Raw genomic sequence first — 21574 nt, 5'->3', positions numbered from 1 at the left:
TAATTTCAGTAATGCACATTATTCCTGCAGTAAATATACTGCACAACACAGGGGACTATCCAGCCTATCCACTTTACCACGTTGCTCTTGTTGACACATCCGCCCACGGCCACTAAGCAACCCAAATATGAATTGTCTCCGACCAGCTGCTTCTTTATCTGCTCTCAAATCCCATGCACCATGTTGGAGCAGAGACGTCCTCTTCCCGCTGTAGGTGGAGCGGTGGCTGTCTTCCAGATCAGACAGAGAGATGACACCCTCTGCCCTGGGCCACATGTAATTACTCCCACAACAGAAATCACAAGTGGGCAGAACAGAGGCTGCCAGAGATTTGTCTTCTCGCTCCTGACTGGCCCACAGTTTTGTCTTTTTCCTGATATCGTCTCTCTAACTTTCTCTCCTATTTTTGTGTCACCCACGCACAAACGTTAATAATAAACAGTAACAACTTCACCTAAATGTCCACCGAGTCCAAAGCGTACACACAACCCGGACACAGTCAAGCGGATTGCCAGATACTAACAACAGCAGCACCGCTGGGAGTGCTGAAGGTTATGGTTCATGGAGAGATTTATGTCTAGGCAAACAGTCCCAGAACAGAAGTGTGCTCTCTGGTGTCACCGCTGGAGCTACTGTACTTCCAGAAAAGCATCACTGTTTGTTTCTGGGAGTCAATACAGATCGCTTAAAAGTTGCTGAGATTTCTAACTTTCTCTATAATCTAGATTTGAATAAACCTTGTTTGAGACGCTCCCAATCCCCCCTCTGGATTTCCACTTGCATTTCAGCTGCTTAACAAAGGAGGATGAGAAATCACTGCCAGCGTGGGATTTAAAAAAAAAAAAGTTTCTTGCAAACAGAAAGAAAAGAAAGTGCTCTGGGATATCTACTTTCACTGCTATAATGTGGATGTATTCATGGGTGCTAGATGTATAGTTGCCAGTCTGCATGGAGATGCCACCTGTTCTGCAAAAGCAGCCACAAACTCGCTAAAAATGGAAGCGAACAGCTAATCACCGGCCGTGAAAGACCTGTGAAAATGAGGCGAGCGGGCTGACCGACCCGTGATGGTGTAATTGTTGCACTTCTCCGAAATAGCAGCAGTCGCCACTGTTGCTGAGAAATGAAGATAATTAGCGCACAAACAACAGAAGGGAGGCGAACGGAGTTAGGTGTGCACATGAGCAAACAGTGGCATCTTCCTTTGCAGTAACACTCGCGCGCACATAGACGCACTTACTTCCAGCAAAGCACCGACACTTAGAGGCATGTGAGGGAAGCCTTACGTAGGCGAGGAGGGAATCTACAGTACCGACAGTGTGATATTTCACAGTTTATCGTGTCGTCCTTCATGGCACTAAATCACAAGGATTCCACCTGTGACTCAGCAGTAAATAAAATTCTGCCATCAGAGGATAAATTGTCACTTTCTTGAGCTGAAGAAATTCTCAGTACATAACTCTAATATTAATAACACACTTAGCATTCATTGTGAGTTGATGGGGGGCTACATGGAGCAGATGCTGGCTGCTTTCAAGATGTTTCTAACCTTGAAGTGTATTGGCTACAACTGCTCCATACTTTTTTCATCTGACGGACTCCCACAACCCTGTTCGACAGACTCAAAAATCCCTTTCTACTCAAAACCTTTTATGTATGAAGCTGTTCAAATAAATTCTGATTTCTTCTCTGGACAAAAGCAGATTTGCTCTTGTACATTTGACATGTTTTCTGTGGTCTATTGTGAGTAAAATGTGGGTTTATGAGATTTCCAAATCATTGCATTTATTTTTATTTGGATTTTACACAACAACCCAACTTCTGGAATTGGGTTTGTACACACATGTTAGGTTAGCTGGTCTGAATCTGTTTCTGTTGTATTAGAGGAGGTCATCTTTCCATGAAGCCCCCGTGATGCTTGTAGCTGAATGAACGTCAAACCGACATCAATGATGTTTGTTCAAGGTATGTCTTTAGTGTTGCTTAGCCGTTGTTGTTAGAGCTTCAAGTAACAGAGGAGAGTTGGGTTTTTTACTACTTTTTCTACCAAAATGAAACAAAATAAAAATGTTTCTTGATGATAAGTTCATGAAAACTCCAACTACTTCAAGGGAAATAGAATTTGAAATAAATTACTTAAGTGTGTTTTGTTTTGTTTAGAGAGGCTGAGGTGTACAAAGAAAAAATGTTCTAAGGATGTCTGTTCATATCTGTGCAAAAAACTGGACAAATGTATTCCCTCATTCTTTCTTTGCAGTAATCTGATCTATTATCTGTTCCTCATTTTGTAAGAGACTACATGGAAACATCAACATCCGTCTGTGGTTCTGTTTTTGCTATTGTACCGCAGCGACGAGGGAGATGATGTAGGTGTTTCAACCGTATGTATGCATACACAGAGAACAGAATGATTTAAGATTTGATTGTACTTTGGGAACATTATGCTGGCCGTGTGTTTCACCTATGCGTCTCAGCACTGGACTTTTATAGGATCTGCCAGTCTGTGACTGAGTTGCTGTGGCTTTTGAATGCTTCCACTTTGCAGTAATACCATTTACAGTTGATCCTGGAAAATCAAAAAGCAAAGAAATTCCACAAATGGACTTGTTGCAGTTCAATGCCCAAATTCAGCGAGCTCCTTAGAGCGACTCATTCGTTCACAAATGTTTGTAAAGGCACAGCGAATGGCTAGGTACTTGAGTTTTAAATACCTGTGTCAGTGGAGTAAAAACATGACTTTACACTATAGGATTCAAAGATTAGGAGGTATCAGCTTTCGTCAGTGTAGTGTTTCTAGAGTGCCTCTTGATCAGTTCTGTTGTGTAGAAACCTATAAGTCCTTTAAAAACCTTCTAGAGTTAGAAGCAGTTGGTGAGAAACTGGGAAACCTTTTGATTTTCTAAAAAATCTACATTATTATCTTATTCCCTCCCCTAAAAACATTTGACTCTGAATTAATTGTATTTTGAAAGTAATCTTTGGGTTAACTTTGGGTTCCAAGCATGCAAAACTTGCCTTTTTACATCAGCCTTGAAAAGGCTAAAAAGACGAGGACTTTCCTGAATGCTGTCAAACCATGTTATTTTTCACCACTGAAGGCCATCCTGTCACTTTCTATTCATATGCAGCGCTGTAACGGCAACACCATTATGAATTCATAAGAAGCACCTGCTTGGCAGTCAAATATATTCCTTTCTGTCACCTGTGTGTCTGTTTACTGGTTACAAGACCTCACAAGATGGGATCAACCTTCATGTTTCCCACTGTGGACAGCCTCATCGCTCTTGCTTTTCTCGCTCTCGCGCTCTCTCATCACATGAGGGACCCTCTTGTCTCTGTGAAGAACAAATGAGGCTGACCTTGTCTGAAGCACATGAGATGGATCCAGTGTGGTGCATTTGCCAACTGCGACTTTGAATTCCATCTCCTCCATGTGCTCCATTTCTGTTTCTGAAGAGGATGGTAGGTGGCTAGCTTCACTCTGTCCACTCCTTTTAATCTTTGCCTCATTCATGGGATCTCTACTTTCTTCGGATCGTTCCACCTACTGTCCTCTTCTCAGTTCATTTCTTGTTACCTCCTGGTCCTGATTGGTCCTTAACCTCTTCTCACTCTCTTCCACTGCTCGCATCTTTCCCCCCCCTTCATCCTGTGAGCAACACATTTTCTCCTCTCTCTGTGTCCTTCCAACTTTGGCTCTTTTTTTTTGTCTGTGTGCAAAGAAAAGACATCTCAGAAGCAATGACAGGGGTCATAGTCCAGGGTCAGCAATTTCTGCATGGAGCTAACGACTGAAACTGTCAAGCAGCCAGAATCTTGGCTAAAGTAAGACAAAGAAGAAAGTAAGTGAAAGGAGGAATTTAAAGGTAAGAGAGAAAAAGTAAATGTAACTTATGTATACCTGTATGTGCAGTCATGCTGCAAAAAGGTGATTAAAGCCAGTCTTCTTCATCTTTTTCCTCCTCCACTAGTACATCCACCCCTTTCTTCCATTAAGGGCCATCAGTTCTAACTGTGAACACCACTTCCTGTGATTAAGTGTCCAATTAAAGCCCCATTTTAGTCCTACGCCTTTTTTTGGCTCATTGTATGAAAGCAGATTTGAAATCATGTCTGAATGATACTCCAATATGAAGAAAAGCCCAAGTAATCACTGACTGACTTCACCTGACTCAGATGTATTTAGGACATTCACGTGTTCTAATGTAATTTTACCTGCTGGGCAGAGCTGATTGTTCCTGTGTACGCCAGTATGTTTATTTGGAAATTAGTACCACGTAAGTGCTTCTAATTTTGCAACACTCTGCCCAAATCAAAGACTGTGCAAAAGGTGGTTTGGCCTCTGGATCTGAGAGGTTGTAAAAGTGCTTCAAACCTCCTTTCTGCCTGATAACCAGCAGCAGGCAACTCTTCTGAATGAAAATGGAAGTCTGATTGTGTCTATGACAGGATGAGGTGAATTCTTAATAAGAAAGGACACATTGTACTAGCTCAGAAGGACCAAAAGGCCCCAAAGACCACAGATAACAACTCAAGTGCATGACCACAGAATTATTTTTATGGTTAAGACATAATTTCACAACATCTAACCACGTCACAGTATTCAGGAGGCTGGTGCATCACTGTCAAGGTCAACAATTAAGAGACACATTCAAAGGTGCAATATGACACGGTGGACTGATATTGCCTGTATATTAACTCTACTCTATATTTGCTATAGGAAATGGGCACTAGTGTGGGAGTGGTTTTATGTGTCTCACAACTGCTGTAAGCCAGGTTGGGTTAACTGAAGACAGGTTTGCTTACATTCACAGTCTCGTCTACTTGTAGCCCTCACTGCAAACGCTGTATGTGGGACTGTTTCTGTCTCTCTCTGCAGGTATGTCATGTGGTTTTCATTAATAATATTTATAATGAACAACTTGTTGCTCTGACGTATACAATGAAGATACATTTGAAGGAGAGCATCATCTCTTTGTGCAGGCCAGGGCGTATTATATGCTGCAGCCTAAAGGCAGATTTGGCTTACTGAGGCTGGGATGATTGCCAGCCTACTACTTACATGGTGGTGGCTGTTTGGTCTTGGGTCTTGGAGGACAACTGCTGTTTCCTGTCGAAGTTGTCAGCATGTGAAGTGTAACTAATTTGTGGAATAGCTGGCCGTGACCCTGGACTATGTGTTTTTTCCCCCTTTACAAGTGGGACACCGGGCTGTTATAGATTATATTTTAGAATCTTATCGGTTGTGGTCTTTTGCCCACAGCTGAGGCTGTCGGTCAGACCTAGACTCTGTGTGTGTTACAGCAAACCACCAGCTACACTCAAGCACAACAAGGCCAGATCAGGCTTTTCTGTAAAACATGTCGAAGAGCCAGCGCTGCTCTGTAATTAAAAAAAGATTGAAACAGAGGAAAGCAAGATTAACATGTACCAGAATGAAGAGAGAAGTATAGAGCAGGAGAGAAATGGCTCACAGTCAAATGCATATCATTGGTCAGAAGTGTTTATTAATGATATGATTGCAAGGGGTTTTCATTGGAGTATTAAAAACAAACCTTTATATTGTCTAAGGAGCTTAGAAAAAAAAGCATCTGGACTTCTTTAAGTTGCTTGAAGACGTTTCACCTCTCATCCAAGAAGCTTCTTCAGTTCAATGCAAAAGGGGTTTAACAAAAACCCCTTTAATTAATGCTGAAAGTCGGCACTTAAAAAAAAACAAACTGATTGCTAAAACTTAAAATTCACTGTGATGGCGTACAGAGGCAAAACTACAGAAACTTTGTCCAGTAGATTAGAGCCCTACTGTAGCTAAGTGAACATTTTCCTGACAAGTCTGGTGTTTTGCCAAGTTTCCAGTCATCTTCAATAAAACATGAAGTTTATTTTGTAATTTAAGATCCCACTGAGATTAAATTAGACAACAAAGGGTATGCTTGAGGGCCCGGATCCTGTGTGATTGGCAAGTCCAGTATTTTTTTCACTTTAGGCGAGCATGAGCTCCGAGTCTGACCTGGATAGTTTATCTTACTTTTGATGAAATGTTTGGTAGATTTTTCTAGGGTCAAGCTGTTAACCTTTGTGGGTTCAATCATGCCTTTCCATGTTCACATGAGTTTTCTTTTGCAGTGACACTGACAGAACGCGTTTCTATCAGTGACCAAAGCACTGATAGAAAGCACATTTTTCTGCCTCACCAGGACCATGAGTGTGGCAGCCCACTGTAATCTTTGATGTAGTTTCAAACACACAGTTTATGTTGGCATAATTAAAAAAAAAATACCTTTCATTACCGGCTTGAGTATACCACTTGACCTTAGCTATCCATAGCATGAAGTAGAAGACTAGAGAGGAGCTCAGATTTTATTTTTTGTACTTTACACCCAGCTGTGATCTGTGCACACACACTTTTTGCAGTAGCGGTATGAGGTTGTCTCCTTTAAAGCTTTCAAGAGCTGACCTTGAAGTCCACAAGTGTGAATATAACCTGTGTGGTGGCCAGTTATGAAATGACTGTGTCTGCCTCTCCAGTGGAGTCGCCACCTGCCAGGTGTTTCTGTGCCCTCCACACAATAAATGCCAAGAATGACTCCAGCGTACGAATCCCTGCGAGAGTAAGGAATGAGGGGTCGTCTCCTTTTATTTTGAAAAATCAAACAGTGATGTTAGTAATATTTGTAAATGTATTTTAGGGTAAAAGTATACACATACAAATAATTAAATTAATTTGCATTTGTTTACTGAAGTGAGCTGTTATTTCTATGCAGCAGAGGTCAGTTATGCTGTTGAATGCAGCACATCATCAAATGCGGTTTGCTAGCTGTTATATGCTCTTAAAAGCTGTGGGAAGTTGGGCAAAAAAAGACAGGCAGGGGACAAAGACATGCATGTTAGGTTAATTAGTGACTGTAAATTGTAGGTGTAAATGTGAGTGTGAATGAAGTGTTGTCTGTTCGCCCTAAGATAAATTGGCAACCTGTGCAAGGTGTACCCCGCCTCTCACCCCGTTGATACCTGGGATTGCCTCCGACACAACCATAGCTCTGAATGGGATAAGTGAAAGGAAGGGGATTCATCGGTGCTTTTGGAAATCTGTTTTTTCCTATTTCCGTTGTGTTTTGTGTGCTTTTGCAGCGTTTTCCTTATTGCTGGTGTTTCCTTATGGTAAGTTGCAGTCCGTTTGGCCTCTCAGGGCCACCGTACATTCTCTTTCAAAGCGTCTGCAGAGACTAAATGCTAGCACCAAGCTAGTACTGTAGCAAAGAACCTAGGACCCTGAATGATGTTAAAGCTGAGTGCGTGCTGACCTGAGATAATTAGTCAGGCTTGTATTATTGCAGCTTCCATTTCCCACCATACTCGCCATGTACTCTATGATACAATGCAATGTGTGTTTGGTGGTGGGTACAGCAGTGTAACAGCATTTTTGCCCTCCAGGGCTTCACACCAGTCGCATAACAAAACTATGAAGTAGTGCGAGACATTAAAATGTCCTCCATTGCTTAACATTGCAGTCTATTTAGAGAAATCAGCATTATTTCCACCTCTGAGTTGGAACAAGTTCTCAGACACCTTCAGAAGTCTTGCCAGCGCTAGCAGCTGCATTGTTAGCGCAACGCAGGTCCCTCTCACCTCCCACTTCCTCCCCTGCTGCAGTTTAAGCACTTCGAGGTGTTCTGATCAAGCTTCTGGGCTGATTAAAAGAGTGCCATGGACTATTGTGGAAAGCCTGCGATAGCTTTGAGAGGCAGGTAAAGCACAGTTCAGGACCTGATTGCATTGTGAGGAGGAGGCAGGTTGCAGTTAAAGGAAAACTCAAATGAAGACAAAAACAAAGGAGGGCCTCGTGAGAGCTGTTGGTTTTCTGCAGTAGGAGCTGAATCCCAACCTGAAGCTGTGAAAATAAATGAGAAATTGTAAGACAATCCATGCTGCTTGTGTACTTTAAGCATTACCATGAAATTAACATACCATGCCGCATGCATATTTGATTCTTTTTTCTTATCTGGCCCCCAACATGATGAGAATCTGCACATCAGTTATGTAATTAACGCTGCTGCATGTTCCCTTCATACCGGAGACGTTTATAAACAGCTTAGGGATAAAGCACACAGTTTATTTCCCATGTTCCCAGAACTGATAGCATATTAATTAACATAATCCATTACAGCTTAACTTGGGATTTCATTTAGATAAGATACAACAGAAATGTATCCTCTGATCAGAGCCTTAAGTGATCGAACCCCCTGCTCCCTCCTTATAACTACAGGTTATGTGAACTTTGATGTAACAGGCAGGAGTCTGCACTCAATGCAGAATAAATTGAAAAAGATGAAAGGAGGGGGTGAAGAAAAGCCTGAAACAATCAATTTTCCAAGACACTATTTGAAGATTCAGCGACAGACGGCAGCAGGGAGAGTTGAGAGGAAAATCCTCCGAAGGGCTGGTTCACTCTGTCTCTCCTGCCTCATCGCCGAGTAGGTAATAAATAGAGGCGGCGAGTGACTGGCTGAGTAAATACAATGTGCCAAGCAGGCTCAGTCTCTGAAGGAACAAGGTATGGCAATGGAGAGAGAAAGGATGAGATTGGAAGTGGTGGAGGGCTTGAAGAGACAGGAAGGGATGGGAAGCAGTGTGAGAAGGATAAAGGTAGTCTTAGGGTTTGAGAGGCTAGAGAAGAGCAGGATAAAATCAGCTGCCTATAGGTGGAAAATGGAAGAATGGAAGAAGACATGGAGAGTGAAGATGAGGTGGGGATTGGAGAGCACTGTTAGAAATGAACATCCTCTGAGAGAGGGTGAGGGGCTGAAGGAGGGCAGGATGAACCTGAAGAAAATCAACAATGAAGGAAAAAACGAGGCAGAAAAAGGTATTAAGGTAAAAGGTAAGAAAATAAAAAGACAAAGGTGAGAGAGGGAGCAGAGAGGAGAAGAAAAGACTCAGAGAGAAAGAAGAGAATGAGAGAGCAAAATTTGAGAAGGTGCTGTTCATTGGCAGTGCAGAGGAGGGGCATGGCCCACCTGCAGGGATACAGTGAACATTTAATTTAGCTTCTGCCAGCTGAAGAACAGCAAGACTGTGAACACACACACAAAAAAATGCTCACGCTCAGATGCAGGTCGTGCTTTCTGACAAATAATCAAAACCTCCAAACACTGAGAAACACAAACAGCCAAGCTGAATCACAGGCTGCAGGGAACTGAAAACAGTAATAATTGCCACTTATTAACTCGTGCTAATTGAAAGGGCTTATTCTGGTTTTGGCATAATAGAAAATTCTCTGCAATCCTAACAAGCACAGGTAGGGATAAATAAATACAGTGGAGAGGGATGCTAAGTAAAATGCAAAATAACTATGGTGAAGGGTAGAGGTGAGGCTGTTCCATGTCGTTATAAGTAACATGCAATCCGATGCCACGTGTGTCTTGTAAAGAGAGCAGTTCTGCTTATACAGTGATCTTGTTCAAAGCAGGGTCTCTGTCTCCTTGATTCTTCTCACAAATGTAATAGCTGTGTAATTACACGCTGTCCCGTAAAATGATCCCACGAGGATCTCTGTGTCTTCAAGGAAAGGCTGGAGAGGCAAAGAAAAAGTGGACGGGGGATGAAAAGGTGAAACATGGTACATTTCTTTATGAAATTTAAAAAAAAAACCCAGGAAAAATTCTAAATTTGCAAATAAACATACTAAATATCTCCCAAAAAGACTTTTGGGAGAACAATGTCGTGCCATTCTCTCATTTCATGATGTAACAGATGTTTTCAACCAGTAAAAGGTCTGCACTGCAGGCAAGTTTGGAGTCTTTGACTATGAAGCCGCACTGATACACTGAAAAAGATGTCATCTGGATGGGAACATGTGTCATCCTAAAACATGTACATACCTTCCAGCACTGATTGTACCTTTCAAGATGTGCAGACTGCCAATTCCATAGATAATGATGCATCTCATCAGAGATGCAGGCTTTTGTTTTACGCGCTTATAACAAGCCGAATGACACGTCTCCTGTTTTTTTTGTCCGATCACGTCACAGATTTTTACTTTGAACCAAATCTAATTTAAAAAGAAGGAGATGGAGAAGTTGGCAGTGTTTATACATATGTGGCATTTTCATTGCATGACAGAGCTTTAACCTACGTTTGTGGCGAGCTGTGTTCACAGACTGATTTCTGAAACCGTTTCTGAGCCCATGCAGTGAATCATGCCTGATTTTAAGGCAGTGCTGCCTGAGGCCCCAAAGATCACAGGCGTCCAATACTGATTTTCAGCCTTGCTTTGGATTCTCTGACTCTTTTGATTATTTCGTGTACTATAGATGATGAGATATTCAAAGTCTGAGACAATCTGCGTATCTAAGATGCTCTTTTTATACCCAACCATATAACTGACTAATATGACAGTTGAACTAATTCGTTGCACAATTTTTCTCCAGCTGTTTCCTTTTAGTACCACATACTTTCTAGCTTCTTTTTTCTGCCTGATCCTAACATCCCAAAGGGGTTCAGTCTGGTTAAGGTGAAGACTGTGCAGGCCAGTCAAGTTCTCCCGCACAGGACTTGCTCATCCGTGTCTTTATGGACCTTGCTTCGTGCACGGTGCACAGTCATGTTTGAACAGAAAGGGGCCATCCCCAAACTGTTCCCACAAAGTTTGGAGCATTAAATTGTCTTGGTATGGCATGACTCGAATGGCATCCTGGTACCATGCTGGAATTCATTGAGCTTCTAAGAGCGATCCATTCTTTCACAAGTGTTTGTTAAAGGTGTTTGCAAGCCTAGGTGCTTGATTTTCACATGTAGCTGTGAAAGTGAATACATTTGGTAATATAGTGTATATGTAAAACACAGGAACATCCCAATCGTTCAGGTTTGCACCACTTAGGTTTTTTTAATCTCATAAAAGCCAAAGCCAAGCCCGGCAATTTTATTCCATTAAAACAATAGAAATGTTAGAGAACATGTCTCGTGCTCAACGCTCGGTGTTCTTGACTTACATGCAGCCAAATAATGTTTAAGCAGCCATCCACATCCTAAACGGGCTTGTAACCAATTTTCCGGTCAATGGACGACAAGCATTTTGTACACCCTTGCTGTTCTTTTTTTAAATTTTCCCTCTATTCCAATTGAGCACAGCAAACCCAGAAACGGGGAACTGTGTTTCCCAAAAGCTCAGAGAATGCTTAGTGAGGCAGTGAAGGTTAAGTATTCATTAAACCAAGAGGAAAACAGATGCAGCGAAAATCAAATCCACAGCATCCATCCATGTATGCATACGGTTCACAGAGAGAATGTGATGGGAGGACTGATGAGTTCATCTCGCAATATAAACACATCTACGCTTTACTACACACCTAATCTGTATTTAAATTGCACGCACACACCATCTGCATGCGTGCATAAATGCACTCTGACATGACTTCGCATTCTGAGCTTATTATGCAACAAATGTAGTGGCCGATTTGCTTTCATCCGTGAACGCGAGCGACAATGTTAACAATGACAGTAAGTGACACAGAAGTGTTGGTAGCGTAGATGCGATACTCTTTATTGTTCAGTCCCTCTTTGCTGTGACAGTGATGGATAAGGCCAGGCCGCCGACAAAAGGCAAGGACAGAAAAGTACATAAGAACAAACGAGGCATACTACAAAGAGAACAGTTTGGCTGCAACTCAATAAGCCAATTTCACTTTCTTTGCTTGTCATCACTCTTGTTACCAGCCTCAAGGTGCAGCAAGCAATTACGGGGGAAGGAGATGGACTCATTTGAAAGAATACTGATGTACTGAAAACTCTACCCAAAAAGAAGGGAAGCTCCACCACTGAGCATTTTAAGACTACCTGAAATACGTAAAGAAGTGTGTGATGTGCAGCAGTGGTCACAGAGTTTCAGTTTTAAAATAAGCCCTGTGGAGTATTGAGTGCTTTTTCTCCAAAATAAAAGAATTGCAAAGCTTTTTTTTATGTTTTAAATATACTGCATTGTTTACATCAACAGGAGATCGGGAGCCTTGGTCAAAATAGAAACAGCGTGTATATGGATGCTTCATAGTGCTATAAAAACCCCAAAGCGTATCAATCAGCTGCTTTAAGGGTTTCTTAAGTCTTAAATCACAAAAGCTTTTTGTTATTAGCGGGAGCTGCACAAATCTGATAAATTAGCTCCTTGTTTCTGTCTTTTAGGTTATATTAGCCACTAACAGCTAAATGCACCCTAAACTTCAACTGCAGCTGTGTGAGCTGTTTGATTAATGTGGACACCATCCAGTCTAAAGCTCAGTGATGGCGGCTTTCTGATTGATGCTGCATACAGTTGCTGTACAGGACACTACCACATATATCGTATGAATATTTGTGCTGAAAAGTTAAATGATTCCCACCTTCACTGTAAAACTGATGAATGAACAGCTGCTTTTTTATTACTACAATGAACACACGACATGTTTGCTAGCAGTACAGATTACACACAATCATGATCTGTGGGCTTATTTTCTATAAGGCAGTTCTGCACCTGCAGTGTTTTATTGTATCACAGTCATATAAAAGGAATGATAATAACTATCTCAGGGATTAAAAACCTGTATGTATTGATGAAAGTCGTGTGACAGTTTCCTGCCACGACTGGAGTGTTTAGCAGCGGCTCGATACTAGTGAGGGTCGTTTTTTGTGTGTTTTAGAATATCAACTTAATTAAAAACACACGAGGCTTATTCTGTTAACCTCCCATCAACAATAGTCAGGAGTGTTTACCACTTTTGCGAGCCGCCCCCTTTGATACAAGTTTCCCAAAGCCCTTCTAACACAATCACTCATTTGAACGTAGTCCGACTACTCTTGCGTAATCTATGCATATGCATGAGCTCCTGCTTTACACCACACTTGATGCTTGGCAGCACTTTGCTTGCACTCTAACAAGCAGCTTTTCTTCAAGTGTTTAGTCATTTTTAAAACATTCATTTGCAACATAACACCGCATGAAAATCTTGCTAAGACACATTAGCAAAACAATCATTAAATATTGAATTGCAGTTCAGTCAGTCGACCTTTGATAATCACCCATATTTATGTAATGAATAGGAGGGTAAACCTCCAAAACACGGCTATTTCACAATCGTGTTTCCCCCCTCCCAAAAACAAACCAGTTTAAAATATAATTAAAAACAGAGTGCAATGATATGCAAATAATTTAAAGACCCATATTTATTTGAAAATGGATGCAAGGACAACATATCCAATGTTATAACTGGTCATTTTTCTAGATATTTTTGAAAACGTGTCTGTTTTAAATATGATGTCTCTTGTCCCAAAGACACAATGTTTTCCACTAACTTGCATCATTTTAGAACTGAGGACACCAGCTGCTGTAGTTCTAAAAGTGAAATATTTTATTAATCTTACTTTTTAAAAAATAAGATTTCTAATGTTTCACAGTTTAGAGCCTCCTTTGTCATATCTTTTGTTTTAGTTTAGTAATAGGTCTGCACTGCAGGTTGGTCAGATTAACAGCCGTGCTGTTGTGACAAAATGCATTGTCTTGGAGAAATAATGGGTCAGCATTAATGGTGCTTTATAAATGTGCAAGATGTGCCTCAGTGCTTCCTGTGTACCATTTTCAATATCATGAAATCATTTGCAGATGATCGCGTTCTGTTTATTAGCATTTTACAGAAAAGTCAACTTTTTCGGTAAAAGAGTTATTTGGTAAATTTTAGTGGTATTTTGTTATTTTACCATTTTCTAATCTTAAAATATGTACGACACGAATTGATATTACACAAGGACAAATGTACTGGCCCATCTCATTACATCTATAGGAGCTGCTCTATCATGGGAACCGATGCCATGAAGCTCCTGGTGCACAGTTTCTAAGCTGATGTTAACACCTGCAGATATTGAGTCACTTTTATGCACTGTGTGCCTCAGCACTCGGCAACACTGCTTTGTTACTACACAGTCTGCAACTTTGTGGCTCGAGTTGCCGTTCTCCTAATGCTTCCTCTTCTAAGTGATACCTCTCACAGTTGGTTGCGTTTGTAAAATTTGCAAAGGTGGAGCACACTGCTAGGTTCTTGATTTTATAGACCTGTGGCAATGGGACTGAAAACCCCTGAATTCGAAAATAAAGAGGTGTGGGCCAATATTTATGTCAATATTATGTTTGCATTTACTCATAAAATGTGGCTGCTTTTATTCTAAGTCACAATCGTGGTTATCCCAAACCTTATAACCGTGCATCAAACTAAGATCACTGGTTATGTGATCATGTATTTTTGAGAGGACATACGAATTTACACTCATTTACAGCAATTCATTCATTTAGCAAGGGGCTATTCAAAAACTATGAAGGAAAGGAAAAAGGAAAGACTTTTTATTTTTCATTTTTAAGAAAAACTGACTCCCCAGACTTTTTCACAGTCTCTTAGATATTTTAGTTTACCAGTGGTGTTTAAACCAAATCCTTTACCGTGATTATTAAATTGGATTTCTAACTTCTTTTGATAATTACTACACCCATGGTAACATTAAGTTATGTTACACATATCACAGATTTTCTATAAAAGTCATATAATATATCAGAAGCAGGAAGAAGGAATGCCCGTTGCCTGGTGGTCCACGCCACTGATGGTGAATCAGTGTTGTCCATAAATGTAATGGCACTAAAATGCTGAGACATAAGCAGAGAAAAAAAATCATTTCCAACCAAAGACTTTAATCCCCCCCTTTGACCTCCTTCACATGCAAACCCGTTCCCTACCAACCCAGAGCAGGAATGCAGCTACAAATACTGTAGGCACTGTGACCATGAAATACTTTCACTACAAAACTTAAGAAAAACAACATGTCCCCATCATCCCAGTGTGTTTGAGAAAATAGAGAGGATTCCAAGCTAGTCCATGTGCAGCTTATAGAGTCTTACAAAGAGTCTTGGCAGAGAGTCTTTCAGTCTCTCAGTGAGGTAAAAGACACTATTTGATTGGGTCCATCAATAGGCAGTTTCAGGGGAGCAATTCATCCCTTACTTAGCCAGGCAACACAAAGAAATCTTTTGATATTCTCCTGGAATTGCCTGCAGTGAAGGTTTAGGTGACCCAGGCGTTTTATCTGTAACGCCTTTAGTGTCCTTCAGATGCTCCAAATGTCCTTTCACACATTTGAGCCTGTGGTTCACAGTCCAGAGGCACTGCAACATCGTCCCCAGATCTGAGTTCGAAGGCCCTCGGGTTAAAGGTCACCACTCTGAGGTTCAGGTCTGGCTTCCTGGGTGTTCCTGCGGCCCAGTCTGGGAAAACGTGACGAAGTTTTCGACCGTGGCGTCTTGGCTCCGCCATCGTTGGCTTGGGGTGTGTCTCTAGATAAGAGAGAACAGCAGGAAGGAGAAGAAAGACACATGGAGTTTAAACGAACATCTGCTGAAGTTTATTACCAAGTTTATTATTCAAACACACCACTGATGCTGCGTCTGGTGGAATAAATGCATCATTTCCCTTCTGCCACAGAACCTCTCCCCTTTGAAAACCAGCTAATAGATACATTTCCATTTTGCTTCTCTAATTGACTGTTTGTTTCCCTTTAGTTACTATTACTACATCTGCCAAGAGTCTCTCTTGGATGGCTCATTTGCAGTTTACAAAGGATTCATTATTCAAAATTTGGAGCAATTTATGAAACATGAGGTCATTGCTTTTAGACAGAGGGTGACAAGAACAGACTTCTCATTTCTAATTAGTGTGGTTTTTTTCTGTGACTAACTGATTAATTCAGGAATACCTGTAAGTACCACTACATGGACTATACACATGATAGTCACATGGGAATAAAATTAAAGAATTGTTTTTCCAATTCAATGCAATTTTATTTATATTGCGCCAAATCACATCAGTCGCCTCAAGGCATTTTGTATTGTAAGGTAAAGACAGTGAAATAATAGCAAGAAAACCCCAACAACTAGCCCCGCCCCCCATAAGCAAACACTTGGCGACAGTGGGAAGAACAAACTCCCTTTTAACAGGAAGCCAGCTTTTGTGTTGTAAAGCCACAGAGTCCTGTCATTAGTTGTGTAATTATAAGAAACGTGAGATCGAGTTCTAAAAGCCTCTTTTTCTTGGCTTACATATTTGCTTGGATTCCTAATCAAATCCTAAAACAAGACAAAATCCTTTAAACTGGATTACATAAACTTTTATAATATAAATTTATATAAACTTCTGCTACAGTGTGAAAAATGTTGCAGTATGTAAAGAAATCCATGGCTTGAGCTTTTGCAATGATTGTATAATCACTGTTAGTTTCACCCTTTTTTAATTTCAACCTGATGACATTGAACGAGAGCCACTTGTCTAACAAAGGAAATCAAAGGCAGGAGACCGAACACATCGAGTCGAATGCTTTCTCTGTGCACCTGTGTTCTCCTGCTCAGATTTGATTCCTTTCAGAAACAACCAGCAGCGACTGCAGCAAATTAATCATTATTTCTCAAATACAGCATATAAGCCAGTCACCTCTCACTGCTGCTGGTGACAAAACTGTGACCATTAAGTGTAAATAAAAAATGGACACAGTCAAAAAAAGTCAGCCATATTTTTTTGACACCTTTAGAAGCTAAAATTCAGCATCTCGGCTGCTTCACAACAAGCAAAAGGTGGATCAGACTGAGAAATCAGGGACACTGTATGCTCATATATACTTGGTCAATTGCAAAGTGGCCTCAACCTAAAGTAGACCCTTGTTTATTGTCAGTTTTGGCCTAAATGGGACCACTATTTATACAATATTTTTGATTAAATACCACATGACACTAACTTTAGGGCTTGAACTCATATCAGAAGAGTGTTTACTGATGTCTTTTTTGCAGTATCCTGCTGCACTTGGTTTCACCTTTGTTACCTGAATGCGCCATCTTTCTCATACACTCTGTAGCAGTGACTCTGTAATAGAAGCAGTGGGTTCAACTGTTCAAGTAGCAATAAGGAAGAGAGCATCTCCTTCTTGATGTCCAATTGGCCCAAATTAATGATGCGCCACAGCTGCTGGAGGTATGATTAAGATTAGCGGGGACATCTGAGCTATTCAATGTCAGGGACTTTCATTTCCACTCGAACAATACGGGCTAAAAATAAACACACTTGTGGCATGGTGAATGGGTGGAAGGCAGCAGGGGCAAAAAAGCTTCATGGTGGCGGATCCCAAAAACTCTGTCATGTTAAAACAGATGTATGCATAGAAGGAACAGTCACAGCACAGCCCTGCAAGCATACGTTTGCATTCAAAAATGCAGTATATAAATGCATGGCTCACAAGTGTCTGTGTCATAATCATCAAGATCAGAGAGCTTTGGGCTACAGCGAACTGCCTCAGATCAATTAATATATGGTGAATATTTTTTCCCCCCTCTGGCATAACGTACATTTAGCAGTGGCTCAAGTACCACTTATTCCCAGACCTCCACTGCACCAGGCAGACTCAATCAAACACAGTCACACTATTTGAATTTGACAACGATTGGGAAAAAAACTGATATGATGGGGAGTTTTATCAGCAAAAATCATACTAAATTGAGTGCAGCATGCAGAGTTGAAACTGCAAGCCACCTCATTTATTCATAGCAAACTGTGTAAAATAGCAAAATGTGTCAAATTAATTAGGCCTATAGATTTTTTTTCCTGCCTCTCAGCATGTGTTTGTCCTCCATTTGGACACGATATTGATTTGTGCAGGAATAATAACTTTCCCAGGCACTGTTGGAATATTAAAAACTTGAATGAAGAGAAATCTAATTAGAGTAAACAGGAGCACAAATACAAGCACGCAACTAAATGACTGCCTAACCCAAAGGTAGGTTATAATAAACAGTACAGTTTGAATAATTATCAATTCTCGGCCATACACACGCAAACAATGCACCACCGCAGTAAAAGGTTGTATACTTATTCTGAGGTCAAACTGCCTGAAACTCCTCAGCAGTGAGATAAAGGTCTACAAAACTCTTTTTTCCCCCTGATGCAGCAGGTCAGTAAGGCGAGAGCCCAGATTGAGTACCGTGTTCTGAGTAAACTGCAAAAGTGGTACTAAGTGGTGGCGAATCTAGGAAGAGGTGTTACCTCGTCACTGTTCCAGACAAGTGAGGAAAATTGCAGCATGCAAGACCGGAGAGAGTGTGGAGAGAGACGAAGATCTGCGGCCAGATAAGTGTTGGCCACCAAACAAAGTGTGTGCCTTATTTCTTAAAAAAACACAACAACAAAAAACACACTGCTGTAACTGAAATGGTAAATGAACTGCTCTTCTATGGTGCTTTTCAAGTCACAAAGCATTTTACACTACAATCAATGATTCACACACACACACACAAGAAAAAAAAAATAAAAAAATCACAGCTAGGTCTGCCCATGTTCGCCTCATCATCAACAATGAAGGACAGAATCACCGACCTTCTGACTGCTGAACTAGGTGTCTATCACAGTGAAGCTGGTCATTGTTAATAAAACAAGGGTACATCCACGCTAGCAACTTTATAATCCTGCTATCAATTAAGCAAACGTACAGGACATTTATTGGCTCTTCTGAAGTAAGTTTTCATTTGAAAAATGATCTTAAAAACCAAATCAATCAGTAAAAACTCCCATAAAATTGTGCACTTGAAAAATAGACTAAACTGTTTATAAAGCATCTTCTGTTTGCTTTTCTAAACCTTAACTTTAGCATTTTTGCTACCACCATGTTGGTTCATTGGAGCCAGAAGTCTCCAAACTTGAATAAGGTGCCTAAATGCCAAGTTATCAACTGATGCTAGAAAATTCTGTTAAAATGCTCCAAAAAAGCTAAAGAAGTCACTTGAATTAGCTTAGCTTAGAGCAGTGTTTCCCAACCACTGTGCAGCGACATATAGGTGTGCCATGAGAAATGATCAGGTGTGCCGTGGAAGATTATCTGGTTCCACCTGATTGGTACTCTCAGCGATTGGCTGAGTAATGGGCAGAACAATTACATTCTCTTCCACTAGAAGGCAGTACAGCTACCTGCTCTAATTAAGTGAGTTGCCAACTGCCAGTAAAACAAAAGAAGAGGCAGGGCATAATAGCGATAGCTAAATATTTAAAAAGAAAAAATCTGACCTGTGTCCTGGAGACAAACCGAGCTAATTCTGCTATACCTGGTGCACAGGGAAAAATGATCAATGTGCTTTTTGTGATATTTTTGTTTGGTGGTGTGCCGTGTGATTTTTCTAATGTGAAAAATGTACCGCGGCTCCCTTAGGTTGGGAAACGCTGGTTTAGACCTATCAGCTACAGCTAGTCAATCAAAGTGGCCACTGGACTCCCTTTAAGCATCAACTAAATCCTAAATGGGTGAGTTAGAAACTAAACCCATTTTCTGGTTTTATTTAGTGAAGACAATCTTTTTAATGTGTTAGATTTATGCATTTTAACATGGGAATCTCTGGAAACGGACTCACTTTTCCTTTTTTTCCCAATTTCTTCCTACACTTCAACTCCTCATAAACAAAGTTTCAAGTAATATCAAAAAGCACAAAGCGTTTACTTTTAGAGCCTGCCTCATGTAACCACTCGAGGAACACTGCATGTTAATTTAAGTGTGTTGTGCAGTGAAAAAAACAAACAAAAAAACACTGAAGATCACAGAAGATACAGCATACTGACATCAGATAGGATTTAGTTACACAAACTCTTTGTACTCTTTGTTTCGCATTAGAGACGTTTGAGCCTCTGGAAATAAAGACACCGTCCACTGTCACTTTAAAATCTCATCCTGTAACAGACTGCTGTGATCAAATAGATAAGCGTCAGTGCTTATGTCAAAATAATGCTAAGTAACGGGAACACTTCCAGCTCTCCGACACTTCGGACAAACCACAGGAGGAATAGTAGTGTTATAGCTGTTTAATGACTCAGCGATGGTAAACTTATTTTTGAAGTTTGTGACAAACAACCACGAATTTTCAGGTGTTGACGTCACTGCTTCAGCAGCAAAAAGCTGTCATATCAATTCTGGCTTTGATTGATGCATCTCTCTCATAGCGATCTTTGAGCCACTGAATTTTGTGTCTTTTTTCAATGCACTGCAAGATTTGTTATCTTGCATTTGTGGATCTTCAGTCTTAGTGTTTGCCATTGTATCTGCCAAATCAGCAACCATACCTGCTGGCATCTTGTAACCCCAGACAAATATTGGCTGTGCACAGTTAACAGAGGGGGCGGGGAAACAGCTATTAACAAAGTGAGCTGAAAAACTCATGTGCACAAATGCACTGAGTATCTGAAACTGTGAAGTAAACAATCGAGAGCTACTTTTGAGGTGAAGGTCACAGTTTATGTTAATGTTTCTCTCTGACACTGTGGTCAGATAATAGAGTGATGCATGGTTTCTTTAAAGGCCGAGCGCTACTCAACCTTGCGCCTCCTCCACCTCCAACCCCTCCCTCTTCCTCCATCAACAGGTTCATGACCACATTATTCAGGTGCTCATTCCTCACCACAGAGGTTAGACATCATGAAAACACCAAAGGCAACATTATCAAGGGCTGTTGAGATGCACGGCCCCTTACAAACCCACAGGAGTCGGTATTATTGTGGTACAGTATGCTGATCTGAGTTGATGAAGTGTCATCTACGATTTCACTGAGTCGTGTGTAAAGACTTCAGCGTCACTACAAATTACAACAAGAAGACAACAGCTATTCAGCAACTGACATATTTAGAGGCTCTCTGCTACATGCTACACGTCTGCTTGCACACCGACTACAAAGCTTAGTTGTGCGATGGTGTCACTACGGTTACACTACAAACCAGAGTTTTTTTACTTGTAGTTTTAATTGAAAACCAGCACAAATGAGCTTGTCAGCACGTTTGTTTTCCCTTTCTGCTCTAATACTTTGTTGTCTAAAAACCACACACAGAAAATATAAAATCTCAAGGACATGCTTTAAATGGGTACACACTGAGATGTACATCAGACACCAAATGACAAGGAAGGACTGCAGAAAGACTGCAGAGTTATACCACACACACAGACACACACAGACTCACTCCTGAGGTGAAAACAATATCATCCACGCTGGAAAAAATGTAGTCGTTTCATTTTGAAAGATGACGCCGATGTCTCGGGAGAAGAAACAGCATTCCACTCGGATGGCGCGACAGGTCAGACATGCTGGCTGATCGCAGTAAGTGGAAACTGATGTGAATATTGACAGGAAACGACTGGAACATCTCATTTTGAAATGTAGCCTGGGCGGTAGGTGGGCATCTGAGGCATCATACATTTTCACACTTGCTAGTCTGAGAGTGTGTGTGTGTGAGTGTGTGTGAGAGTGTGTGTGTGAGTGTGAGAGAGAGAGAAAGAGGGAGAACATACTGTGTATTTTCCATGTGTGAATATGAGTGTTAAAGTCAGGGAAAGTTTGTTTTCCAGAGACTTCCAGGATTCTGTCTGCTCGCTTGTATCCTGTGCAAACTCTTCACACAACACTAGTGACAGTTAACGCTTCCTACAAAATGTTGTATATTACAATGATATAATAAACAGAGACAAATGCCAGGAAGCTGTTATTTTTTTCTTTTTA

The 21574-nt window shown here is 40.9% G+C and overlaps 1 protein-coding gene across 1 annotated transcript in view; it reads right to left on the bottom strand.

The window, feature by feature from the left end:
- Positions 1–11515: 11515 nt before the first annotated feature.
- snx29 (sorting nexin 29) overlaps positions 11516–21574 on the bottom strand; it is a 143158-nt gene continuing 133099 nt past the window's right edge. The window contains exon 21 of the mRNA XM_004557625.3: positions 11516–15343. Coding sequence (XP_004557682.1) covers positions 15217–15343 — 127 coding nt within the window. The 3' untranslated portion in view covers positions 11516–15216. The remainder of the gene's footprint in view (positions 15344–21574) is intronic.

Source organism: Maylandia zebra, linkage group LG8 (genome assembly GCF_041146795.1).
Source record: "Maylandia zebra isolate NMK-2024a linkage group LG8, Mzebra_GT3a, whole genome shotgun sequence".
NCBI lineage: Eukaryota > Metazoa > Chordata > Actinopteri > Cichliformes > Cichlidae > Maylandia > Maylandia zebra.
The sequence above is the reverse complement of the archived record's forward strand: the minus strand, read 5'-3'. Positions and strand labels throughout refer to the sequence as shown.